This window comes from Vulpes vulpes, chromosome 2 (assembly GCF_048418805.1).
Source record: "Vulpes vulpes isolate BD-2025 chromosome 2, VulVul3, whole genome shotgun sequence".
In the NCBI taxonomy this organism is placed as follows: Eukaryota; Metazoa; Chordata; class Mammalia; order Carnivora; family Canidae; genus Vulpes; species Vulpes vulpes.
Window position 1 is genome coordinate 94,843,635 of NC_132781.1, and position 12,929 is coordinate 94,856,563.

The 12,929-nt window shown below is 33.5% G+C and overlaps 1 protein-coding gene across 15 annotated transcripts in view; it reads right to left on the minus strand.

The window, feature by feature from the left end:
* The window catches only part of ARHGAP12 (Rho GTPase activating protein 12), a 123,828-nt gene that overhangs the window by 51,341 nt on the left and 59,558 nt on the right, over window positions 1-12,929 (minus strand). For 8 of the 15 annotated variants that reach the window (XM_026000891.2, XM_072749322.1, XM_072749319.1 and 5 more), the window contains 3 exons: window positions 9,136-9,399; window positions 2,091-2,231; window positions 899-979 (listed from right to left, as the gene is read on the minus strand). In XM_026000891.2, coding sequence (XP_025856676.1) covers window positions 899-979; window positions 2,091-2,231; window positions 9,136-9,399 — 486 coding nt within the window. The remainder of the gene's footprint in view (window positions 1-898; window positions 980-2,090; window positions 2,232-9,135; window positions 9,400-12,929) is intronic. The other 7 variants (XM_072749327.1, XM_026000893.2, XM_072749325.1 and 4 more) reach the window with 1 other exon arrangement.

The following is a 12,929-nucleotide window of genomic DNA, read 5'->3' on the forward strand; positions in this document are numbered from 1 at the left end:
TCTTAAAAATCAAGTACTGGCTACGTATCTTATTCTACTAGTACCAAGCCTTATAATTTCATAAAATAATTAGAGGCCAGATAACATTCACAAAGGAAGAAACCACAATTATACTTTACGAGACAGTGTTTCCCAATCTTCAAGTTAGTAACACCTTAGTGGTTTTTTCTACATCTATGTATCTTTATACTACTTTTCTTTAAATTGACTTACATTGGCAAAGAGACAAATTTCTTTAAGAATTAAAGTCTACTTAACACGACATGTCTGCTAACCACAGTCATTTTCTATATCAAAATTTAATACCAATTAAAATTTAAACGTTTGCTCAGATATCATTTAAAATTATCTCAATACTAATAGTTACAAGCACATGACCACTCTGAAACCCATTGCCTTAAGATAGACTCAGCCCTGATGTACTTATCTGAAAAGAGGTATCCAGTGAGACCCCAGAAGATCTTCTCAAGACATGTTGCTAATGACTGGCACAATTACAACACATATTTACATATGAGAATAAGCTGGAATACTGAGTCGCTTTTTTCTCTTAAAAAAAAAAAGATTAAATGTATGACCAACCTCATGTAGAAAATTCAGTATATGCAAGATAACTAGATATAAGATGGCTTTACTGGCAGTGAAGGAGATTCTTATTTCTAGGAATGATGAAAAACTGAATTCAAGTTAAACCAAAAGAATTTTTGAATAGGAATTATCAGTATTACATAGCAAAGATCATATGCATCTTAGAAAAATTTAGCCAAAGGATTCTCGATGAATTCTGGAAAAAACATTTTGTTTTTTAAAAGCTATATTAAATTTTAAAATAAATCTGAAGCCTTTTTCAGATATTTTGTCTATTTTAAAATAGAAATTCAGTGTTAAGGTTTATTACCTTTGGCAATTCCCATTCCGAACGAGATCCATCTGCACTGTAGTAATATTGTCTACCTTGATCATCAACATGCTTGAGCCACTATTAAAAAAAAAAAAAAAAAGGTGTAAAACACAAAAAAACAAAAAAAAAAACAAAAAAGTAAGTATTATTTTTAAAATTTAAGTAAAAGTGAGTTTAAGTTTACCAGACCTACTAGATATTTTTCTTATGAATTTTATTTGCTCAAGAACACAATAAGAAAAGCTTACAAACTTTTAAGAATGGTAAGAATAAACTCGATATTGAATGTGAATTTATTTTTTCTTTCTTCCAGTGTCATGCTAGTTCCAATGCCAAGTGCCACTTAACACAAGGAATATGTAACAAAGACACACAGTATAGATATACACTAGACACAGGGCTACTACACTCACTCTGAAAACAGGGTTGAGAAATGAACACAAATTTTTTTTAATCTTCAAATATAAGACTAGTGAACAATTTAAGCCAAACTTCATGCAAATCCTTAGGAATTACCTCCTGCAGCCCACACATTTCTTAGTATCATTTCAATAACACTAATAATAAGGATTCATATAATACAGGGAGTTTGAGGGGCAAAAAACTAAGTACTGCTGATATAAACATATGATCTTTGTGAAATAAATGAAAACTAATGTTTCCTTATGTTCTAGTGTGAAATAATTAAAGCAAGTACAATTACCCAGTTCTCTTCTCTGCTGATACCAGACATTAATACATAAAACAACAATATGCATTCCCAAACTAGTTTATTAAACATAAAGTACTAGATTCATGGTTTTTTGTTTTACATAACATAGTTATAAAGGAAAAAATGTTATAGAAAGTGAGGTGGTATATCAGAGTGATATATGCTGAGAAAACTATTCCCAAAAAACCATTCCTCAAGAAAAATATAAAATATAAAAAACAGAATGACACTCAATAGGGCTACTCTTAAAAAAGTTAGTCTTAAATGGTTTTGATACCACAAAAATCACCATAATTATAAGCAGTTTAAAACCATGAATCAGTAGTTATAATGAGTTTTCATGTGGTCAACTGTCATGATTTCAGAATTGCAATAAAGAATATTTTCATGAGTTTTTTAAATACTACTGAAACTTCAGGACACAACTATTATGAAAAAATCCTGCCAAAAAAACTAGATGAGTAAAAAAGAATGTACCTTTTCATTAGTATAGTCACTGGTATATAAGGTATGCCCACGTTCATCCAACTCTTCTGACCAACCCCTTGGAGGAGAACCACACTGACTATCTGACTGGCTGTAACAAATGCTGTGGTAGTTTTCTTCTGATGAAAGAAGCTATAAATAGTCAGAAACATAAGGATTTTTCTTCTTTGAAAAAAAATATATATTTATATATATGTAGCAGTTGCAAACCTAAGCAATTAACTGTATTTGGCTATAAGTACTAAAGTATCTTGACTATATGTGAGTATTTAATTTTTCAAGACAAACTGTTAGTCTTTAGATGGTACACTGTTAAGTGGTAAGATGAAATTAATAATAGTTATTTTATCACAATGATGCAAACCTGGAAAAATTCATCAAAATAAAACTGAAAACATTGTTTTCAGATTGAGAGATAAAATGCTACCTTCTATTATTTAATGCTGCTTTTGAACTGAAATCAGGTTAAAAACTGACAGGAGTGTGTATGGATATATACATCCAGGTGTAAGCCAAACGGAATGAGGGCACTTTGTTAGACTGAAAATTCTCATGCCTTGACAACAGTGCTCAGCTCAATAAAATACCTTGAATTATATTTTATTTTAATGTGTGGAACTGGGAGGGGAGAGACAGTAGTCTTGTAATACTGTACTTTATGTTCTAATTTACTGACAAGATTTCCTCAATCGAATGTTTATCAAAGATGGTTGGACACTAAACTTCAAAACAAGAAAAAAAATACTGAAAAAATTCAAACATGAGAGGTGGAAAAATTCAATATGGAAATAGCTTATGTATGTTTTACTTTGAAAAGTATGACAAAATCCAGACATACCAGAGAAACAATAAGATGGCCAAAGCTTAATTTCTGCTTTTTTAAACAAGAGGCTCCATAATGTGAGTGAGTAGCAATTTGCTTACTATGCTCAAACTTTGTTCATTCAACAAATATTTATGAGATTAACTCTCATGTAAATGACCCTTCTGGGATCATTTTTAGGTAAAATACCTTCTGCAATTAAATTTGACTCAGACTGTATCTTCTACCATCGTAATTTGGTCTAAAACACTACACTGTGTAGATTCTCAAAGTTGTAAAAGTAACTGAAAGACATAAACATACTAATAGCAACATGTTCATAAAAATTGACATAGACTACTTTACAGAAGCCTTGCATAAAGTGAGTTATATATGTTTTGCAACAGTAATACTGTTAGAAAATGGAATACCTATTTCAAAAATCAGGACTTATTTTTAAATTGAGACGACTTAAAATATACATTTAGGTAGGCAAAGTATAATAAAATCTTTTAGAAGCAGAGAAAAGAAAGAAATTTATAGGATGGAATATTATTCAGTCATAAAAAAGAATGAAATTTTACCATTTGTAGCATCTGGACCATCTGTAGCAATGGACCTTAAGGCCATTATGCTAAGTGAAATAAGTGAGACAGAGAAAGACAAATACTATATGATCTCACTTATGTGGAATCCTCAAAACAAAACAGAACAAGCTCATAGATGCAGAGAACATATTGGTAGTTGCCAGAGGTAGAGGCGGCGGCACGTTAAATGGGTGAAGGGGGCCAAAAGGCACAAACTTCCAGTTATAAAGTAACTAAGTCATGGATACATAATGTACTGCATGGAAACCACAAGTTGTAATACTGTATTGCATATGTGAAAGTTGTTGAGAGAGCGGATACTAAAACTTCTCACAAGACAAAAAATTCTATAAAAGTGGTGATGGATGCTAACTAGACTTATTTTGGTGCTCACTTTGCAATATACACATATACTGAATCATTAGGTTGTACACGTAAAACTAACATAATGTTCTCTGTCAATTACATCTGAATAATAGTAAAATTAATTTAGGAAACAAAGTCACTAAATCAATATTTTCATAAACTTTCTGGCTGATGAAATGCTCCCATAATTTCCCAATTTTGTGAAATAAGATGTTGCTTTCTTGCATGAAAAGAAACATTCAGTATCCCCACATATTTTATTACTTTATAAAACAAGGAGTACCTTGAAAATCTTAATATTTGCTGCTAGAAAAGAGCTACTTAGTGGCACTTAAATAAAATCAATACAACTCTGCTATATTCCTTCACTCCAATCAGCAGGGTACTTGGCTCAGTAACTTTGGGGTATATATTTTGCAGCAAATATAGCCTTGTAGAAAGATTTTTCATTTACAGGAAAATGACAGGTAGGTACTGAAAGGATTACCTATACTAAAACAATTTAAAATATTACATAATTTTTTTAAGAATCATCAAGAAGTGAATCCAGAAGGAGAAGTACAATATAAAGACCAGCTTTCTCTTTGAAGGCATCTGCCAAGCCCCAAACTAGAACATTAATTTTCAAGGCCATGAAGTTTTGGGGAACAGGAATCAAGACTTCCAAAAGTAAAGAGTCTAACAGGATTTCCCCCTGACAATAAAGAACTGATACCCCCAAAGAATTATACCCTCAGATTATCAGTGAGCCAGAAACAAATCTTGTCCTTTTATTCCACACAAGGGAAAATCACAGGAATCTCCCTAGATAAATGGGGGAAAATGGGAGAATCTCAAACCACAAACCAGGCTTCATGCATCCCAAATTACTACTACCTAGGTGGCCTATAAAAACTAAAGCTGAAAATTCAGTTTCAAATGTTCATAGGATACTAGCTTCCTGGCAGAAAGAAAAAATAAAAAAGCCATCCTCTCTGATGGAACAAGCTTTCAACCCCACACTAAAGACTTCCTATATATATGACTTTCCAAGCACTATATATAATCTCATATTAAAACACACATACGTAGACAAGATGTGAAACAAAACACCATGAGTAAGAGTCAGTAGACAAGCAGCAAAATCCGACTCTTAAAGACCTCATGTACTAGAATTACAAAAAAATAAAATATGAAATAAGACTAACGAAAGATAGGACAAATAAATTAAATACACGATCCTTCACTGGATCTTTCACTGCAGTTAAAAAAACTATCAAGGTTATTTGACAAGTGAGAAACACTGAATATTAACTGTGTATTAAATAACATATGAATATTAAACTTCTTGGGTATGATAAATAATCTTTCACCAAGAACAGCAACAACATCAATTTTGCTGGAAAGTCCTTATACTTAGAGAAAATATTATGTTGTCTTATCCAGATGGTCCAGAAAAAAATTATTAGAGGGCAGAAGACAGAAGGAGGAAGAGAGAAATAAAGCAAACGTGGGAAAATGTTAAAACAAGTAAATCTAGATAAAGGCTATCTAGCATGTGGATGTTCACTATACTATTTTTTTTTTTTAGGTTTAAAACTTTTCAAAGTAATAACATGGAGAAACTCCCCACAAATAAGTAAAAACTAAAATGTTTTTAAAATTTAAGGACTGGCTGAATATCAAATAAAGATGAAAAACAGTGAATAGGAACTACACCAAAAATTACTGAGAATGAAGCACAAAGAGACACAGAGATAAAATTCACAAGAGAAATCAAGAGACATGACGAGTGGAAGCAGATTACTCATCTAATCAAAGTTCCAGAATGAAAGGAAAGAGAAAGTAGGACAGAGGCTATATATAGATGGCTAAGAATTTTCTAGAACTAATCAAAGATAGGACTCCTCAAGTTCAAGAATCCCAACAAAACCTTGGCAGGAAATAAAGACACTTTCACTTAATCACATTATGGGAAAATTACATATATGAGATCTTAAAAGCTGCCAGCTAGAAGAGACCAGCTGCTCTTCAAGGAAAGAAAATCAAACTGACAGCTGGATTTCCAACATCAACAACAGAAGCCTGAAAACAGGAGAATAAAATCTTCAGCAAACCAGGAAAAAACAAACAAGTAAACAGTTAACTAAGAACTGTTTATCAAAGGAGGGGCTGGGTGGCTCAGTCAGTTAAGCGTCTGCCTTCAGCTCAAGTTATGATCCCAGAGTCCTGGGATTGAGCTGAGCCGGGCTCCCTGCTCAGCAAGGAATCTGCTTCTCCCTCTCCCTCTGCTGCTGTCCCTGTCTGTACTCTCTATATCAAATAAAAGAATTTTAAAAATCTTTTTTACAAAGAACTGTATATCAAGTAAAGATATCCTTTAAAAATGAGGAAAAATAAAATTTCCAGATAAAAACTAAGATTCTATCACTAACAAATCCTCATTAAGAACATATTTATAAGTACATGCTTAGGACAGTAATTATCCAAGACAAAAGTTATCCAAGGTAATCTAATCTGCATAAAGGAACATTAGAAAAGAAAGTGCTAAAGATGAGGATGAATTTAGAGTCACCATGTACAACAGTAAGGAGCCTAAAAACAAAAATAAAAGGCAACAATAGCAAACAGCACATACAGTTCTCACATGGCTTTAAAGAGCAAGAAGATACTAACTTTAGACTTTGCTAAGTATGCACGTTGACATTTCTAAGGCAGGATTTGCAACAGCACTATTGACATTAGGGCCAGATGATTCTCTGTTGAGGGAGCTATCTTGTGTAACACAAGATGTTTAATAACCCACTTCTACCCACTAGATGCCAGTAGCCCTCAAGTTGTAACAACAAAAAAATGTCCCCAGACATTATCTAATGTCCCCCAGGAGGCAAAACTGTATCCAGTTGAGAACCACTCTTTTAGGGTAACCACTAAATAAAGCTCTGAATCAGATGGAAGAGTGAATGCTTATTCCCCCTCTCAAACCCCACTAAAAGTACTGAAATATGCTTTTAAAGACTTATACTGCCAAGAACAGGATGAACAAAAGAAGAGACAGCAGTCATGAAACTCTGGAAGCTGAGAAGCAGATGAACAAAAGATTAAATTATCTGCAAAGAACACAGATTCTAAAAACAGTGGGGGTAGAGGGTGGGGTTGGAGAGGAAAGTGAAATCCAACCACTTGACTGAGCAGAATCTTCAAATGGCTCAGGAACTGACAGTATTAGGTCCTCCTGGACCTAGGGCTCAAGGCACGGGGATATTGCAATGAGGAATACAATTGCCAGAATCCCTTTCCTTCAGGCCTGCTTCCAAGATGTGCACCCTTCCCTCTTCGTAGAAGTAGTACAGGAATTATGAGGGAAAAACAATCATGAGGGAAAAACAGTTAAGATTCTGATTTGGAAGACAAGAGGCACAACTTGGACATGGGTACCAACCAACCAGAAAATGGGGAAACTAAAGAACTCTATGTCAAACTTAATGCTGACTACCAAGACCCTGAAGGCCCTTACTTTTCTGGCAGATTTTAAGACTTCTGTGGAGACTGACTAGTCTAAAAGTAAAGACTTCATGGTTCTGGGACGCCTGGATGGCTCAGTGGTTTATTAGTGTCTGCCTTCAACCCAGGGCGTGATCCTGGAGTTGCGGGATCGAGTCCCACATTGGGCTCCCTGCATGGAGCCTGCTTCTCCCTCTGCCTGTGTGTCTGCCTCTCTCTCTGCCTCTCATGAAAAGTAAATCAAATCTTAAAAAAAAAAAAAAGACCTAACAGTTCTGACCCTGGAGACTCTCGGCAAGCAGCTGATCCATATTGCCATAGAGTGAAGTTCAAAATGCCTTCCGATTATGAAAAAAAAATTATTCCCAACCTAGAATTTCTATACTCAGGAAAGCTATCAATTAAATATAAGAGCAGAAAAAAATATATGAGCAGAATACAAACATTTTCACCTACAAAGTCTCAATATTACCTCCTAAGTGCAATCTTTCTCAAGTAATTTTGGAAAATGTGCTCTAGCCCCCTGGAAATACCTATGTTTTAAACAAGTTGTACAGAAAGACTTATTTACAAATCACTCTCATCTATTTATTAAAATAGAAAGCTAAAAAGCACGTTTATAGTTGCTGTGTGTACTTTAAATTCCTTTAAATTATTCTATAACTCCTTTCCATAATTCTTCCAAATTATTAGGTTTTACTTTATTATTCATACACAAAACAATGTAATTTGAAATCTTTCTAGATCTACGATTCAAATAATTTTCCCATTTTTCTTGTTATAGTAATGCATGAACAAATTTCTCACTACTGTCGATCCCATTCTTGAACACTAAAAGTACAAGCTACCACCAAACCAAAGCTATAAATAACCAACTGAAAAATAGGACAAGAAGAGGAGTTATTAACTACAAAAAGCTTTTAGATTCTGCTAAATACAAGCTGTGCTAGCTGATTTTTCCAGGTCCTAACTAACTGGAGTTCTGTTTTTATTATACATGCTTTCCATAAGTGCACAGTGTCCTGTGCAGGTATAGGAGCCTCTGTCTATCAAAAAGCAGGATTTAACTCCATTCTACCAATCCCATCCAAACCTCGCCTGCATGTCTGAATAGTCCCAAGGAATCTCTCCAGACCTCTGACATGACTGTTTCTCAAAATATACCTGGCCAAGTTCAGTGCATCACTCTCCAAAAGGTATAGGGGAAGGGTAGGGAACAGGTAGTATGAACACTTGGTAGAGAAAATAATGATTTTATGGTGAACAGTTGTACTTTATGTGATGACCCATTTATAGCAAAGGAATTATACTTATTTCTTTACACTTAAGTAAAAAGTGATCTTATACTCTGACAAAAACTGAAAAGTAACTTGGGTAGCTGTACCAAACCAACAGAGAAAAGTGTCTGTTTTAACAAGTTAATAACTTTGTATTTATGTATATGGCTGTCACATCATATATTTTCTTTCCTTTTTCTAAAAAATGTCCCTGATTCAGCAATAACAATAACTTAGTTAGTATACCTTCTATAATGTGAGGAAAGCCACTGGCACTAAGCAACTTTAAATGAGTTAGTCCAGGAACTAGTAAATACATTATGAAGTTAACTATTAGTTAGACATTAGAAAATAACTAGCATTAATACAATGAAACTGGGAAAGAACATTTAGTATCTTAGAGATTTCAAGTACTCTATCATTTCAATACCAAGAAACAAATCTATTTACTTCTTTTGTTTTGAATAATGAAAAGAGAGTAAGTCTGGTAAGTCACTGGTTGATTCCTTAACTACTCATACCTCTTGGTCTCCTGGACTTTGGAAATCTCCTTTGCTTATATTTGTATCCCGAGTCCAACGAGGTGGTTTCCAAGTTCTTTCCTGGGTACCTCTGTTATAGTAATAACAACGCCCTGAACTATCTTTATGAGTTTCCCATTCTCCATTAATCTGAATTGCTGGGCTCCCAGGAAGTGGGGGGAGAGCAGACTGGGATATTTTCAGTTCTTGTAGATTAGCATAGACAGGAGAATCTGGACGTCCTTGATTTGGAGGTGTTGTTGCCTGTAAAAAATGTAAAATATTCATGCTTAAACTGACATAACATTTACAAATAAAAATTAAATGAAACATGAGACATAGAAAATACATACAAACTTATTTTAAAACATACAGGTGTACATATTCTCTATAAAAAAAACAATTTCACAGTATTAAAATTCATGATTTGAAGAAAACATAAAAGCTTCAAACAGAATCCAAAGTGTATTTAATAACTTTCCCTCACCTAAAAGAACAGTCCACTAGAAGTCAGGAACTGTGGGTTCCAGTTCAAGATGTGGACTAACAAGGTGTATGACATTGGATTCAATCACCTCATCTCCCCAAAATAGAACTTACAAATCTCTGTAAATGAGGGAATCAGATTAAACCAGATAGGTCTCCTTTGTCTCTAAAAGTCTAGGATTTTAGGCAATTTTTTAAAATACAATAAGTCTTATATATAAGTAACTCAATATTATTCAGACAACTATCAAAAGAAAGATTATTTGTTCTAAGCTCAAGTATTAAGTCAGGAATATGTAAGTGAAAGATAAAGGAGATATAATACTTCAGCCAAGAATTTACTACATTCTACTCCCTCTTAGCTAGAATTTCTCAGTAGCCATAAACAAATCATTTAATCTCTTCCTAGGTTCCTTATTTGTGAATTTCCTAAACGTGAAAAATAAGAATTAACTCTAACTGATTTAAATTCTTAATCTCAAACTACAGCTTTACTTTTTATTTTTAAATGTCTCACTAGATGTCAGTCAAGAGTAGAATTTTCTTCATAAACTTTGCATATAAGAACACTGTAAACTGTATTAAGTTAGAGTTCTAGGGGCTGATGAAAAAAGCATATGTCTGAGAACACCTTTTTAAACCATGTATTCGTTCGTATTTGTGTCTATATCTTTCCTTTTACGACAGGGTTTCTCAACCTTGGCATCAGTAACACTTTGGGTCAATTAATTGTTTATAGTGGAGGGCTGTCTTGTGTGTTTTAAAGTGTTTACTAGCATCTCTGGCCTCCGCTCACTAGATGATAGTGGTATTTCCACTATGTCAACTAAAAAGTCTCCAGACATTGACAAATGTCCTCTGGAAACAAAACGGACCCTAGCTGAGAACCACTGCTTTACTATATAAATCCTAGAGTTATATTCAGATGTTAATTACTTCTATAACATACCCAAGAGTTTTATGAATTTTTAAAAATACTGAATTTAAAAAGGGAAATGTGGATGGATACCCTCAATCAATTTAATTAATTTTATTAAAATTAAAGTACTTTAACTTCTAAAATATTTGCTTATAAAATAATTATAATGAATATAAATCACAGAATAAGATTTAAAAGAGAACAGAGTAAAAATAACCCCAAACATGAATACATATGTAAAATGATTACACTGGGTCTTTTTAGTATATGTGCTGCCGAAGCGAGCACGACTGGGTCTTTTTAACACATGGTAATTACCCAACTACTGTATTCAATGATACAAATTGACTGTTTCCTTGAAATGTTAGCTTTGAATTTAGACTACCATCAAGCAGCATCTTTCTATGAAGAAAATCTATCTACGAAGACAGAATTTCCATGTAGTATTTCTCTTCCAGACTAATTCCATATCCTGGTGAATTAGCCAAGGTAACGTTTCTGTGACTACAATGAACTCTACTATTATAACAAACAATTCTATGTAGCAAATCATTCTCCAGAACCCTATCTAGAGAATATTTATTCAACAAGTGTTAAAAGAAATTCTTACTTTGCTCCTGATGCTTTTCTGGACTTGGGGAAATAAAGATACCAAGAAACAGCCATTTTGTAAAAGATATTTTGGAAAATTATATTAAATCTTTAAGAAACAACTAATTCCTAATAAACAGTTCAAATTCAAAGTTTTTCTAATCTGAAAAATAGATATACTTCAACACAATTTATGAGGCTACTGTAATTCTAAAACAAAACCAGAGAAGAATTAAATGAATAAAAATAAAAAACCAATCTCACATATAAATATAAATAAAAATATACTAAGTAAAACATTAGCAATCAAATCCAGCACCGCATTAAGTAAATCAGGAAAAATGGAAATATTAAGAAAGTCTGTCTTGGGCAGTCCGGGTGGCTCAGCGGTTTAGTGCTGCCTTCAGTCCAGGGTGTGATCCTGGAAACCCGGGATCAAGTCCCACATTGGGCTCCCTGTAGGGAGCCTGCTTCTCCCTCTGCCTGTGTCTCTGCCTCTCTCTCTCTCTCTCTCATGAGTAAATAAAATCTTAAAAAAAAAAAAAAAAAAAAGAAAGTCTGTCTTTAGGAACTTTTTTTTTTTTCCATTAACAGATTCACATAATCATCTCCACAGATAAAAGCATTTGATAAATTTCAATATGGATTCAGGATAAAATTCTTACCAAGTAAGAATAGGTGTGATGTCTCCCTAATTTGGCTTTTCTTTTTAAAAGATTTTATTTATTTGAAAGAGACAGAGAGCATGAATGGAGAGGGACAGGGGGCTGAGCAGGCAGCCTGATGCTGGGCTCCATCCCAGGACCCCAAGATCATGACCTGAGCCTAAGGCAGACACTTAACCAACTGTGAGCCACCCAGGTGCCCCTAATTTGACTTTTGGAAATTATTATTTGAAATAAATATCACACACACACACAAAAATAAAATAAATATCACAGCAAGACACTGATTAGAAGTACTTTCATTAAAAGAGTAAAACTAGGATGCCAAGTATCACTGCTTCTATTCAACACTGCACTGGAGGTACTAAGCAATGTCCTAAGATATGAAAATGAATTTAACTCAAATACCTAAGAGAGAAAAAAGAACCCTAATATGTCAGTGGCTTTAAATAAATATCTGAAAACCCAAGTCCATAAAAACTAAGAAATGTTGTCAAGATAAAGATCATCCAGTTTCCCATACATAAGCAATGACAAACTGGAAAATGTAACAATAAAAAAAACCTCACTCACAATAGGAAAGGAATACAAATTAGCTTAAAAGAAACGTACAAAACCAAATGAGGAATACTTATAAAACCTCCCTCAGGTGCCTAAAATCATACTTGGATAAATCTCTGTTCCTAAATGGAAAAAATGAACTTTAAAATCATGTTATTTCTGTAACAATCTATAAATTCTACAAAGTCAATGCAGTGTCCAGCACGCAGTATAATTAGTATACTGTCTAGCACACAGTAGCACTTATAACGAAATCTGTTGAAAGAGTGAACATATGAACAAAAGAATGCAAACATATAATACCCAAGTAAAAGCAAATTTCAAGGACTTGAAACTGGTTACATGTAATAAAAAGAGAAGAAATGAGGAAAAATCCACATTTCTAGTTTGGGGAAAGGATAAACAATTTTGTCACCATTTATGATAGAAACTATCTAAAAATGAATTGGGAGTCAAATACTCAGGTAAGTACTAAGGTTACAAATATAAATTTTAAAATGTACTGTCTTCTAAGACTTCGTAATATAGCAAACGAAAAGTGAAACAAAAGATCTAAAAGCATAATAGACAAG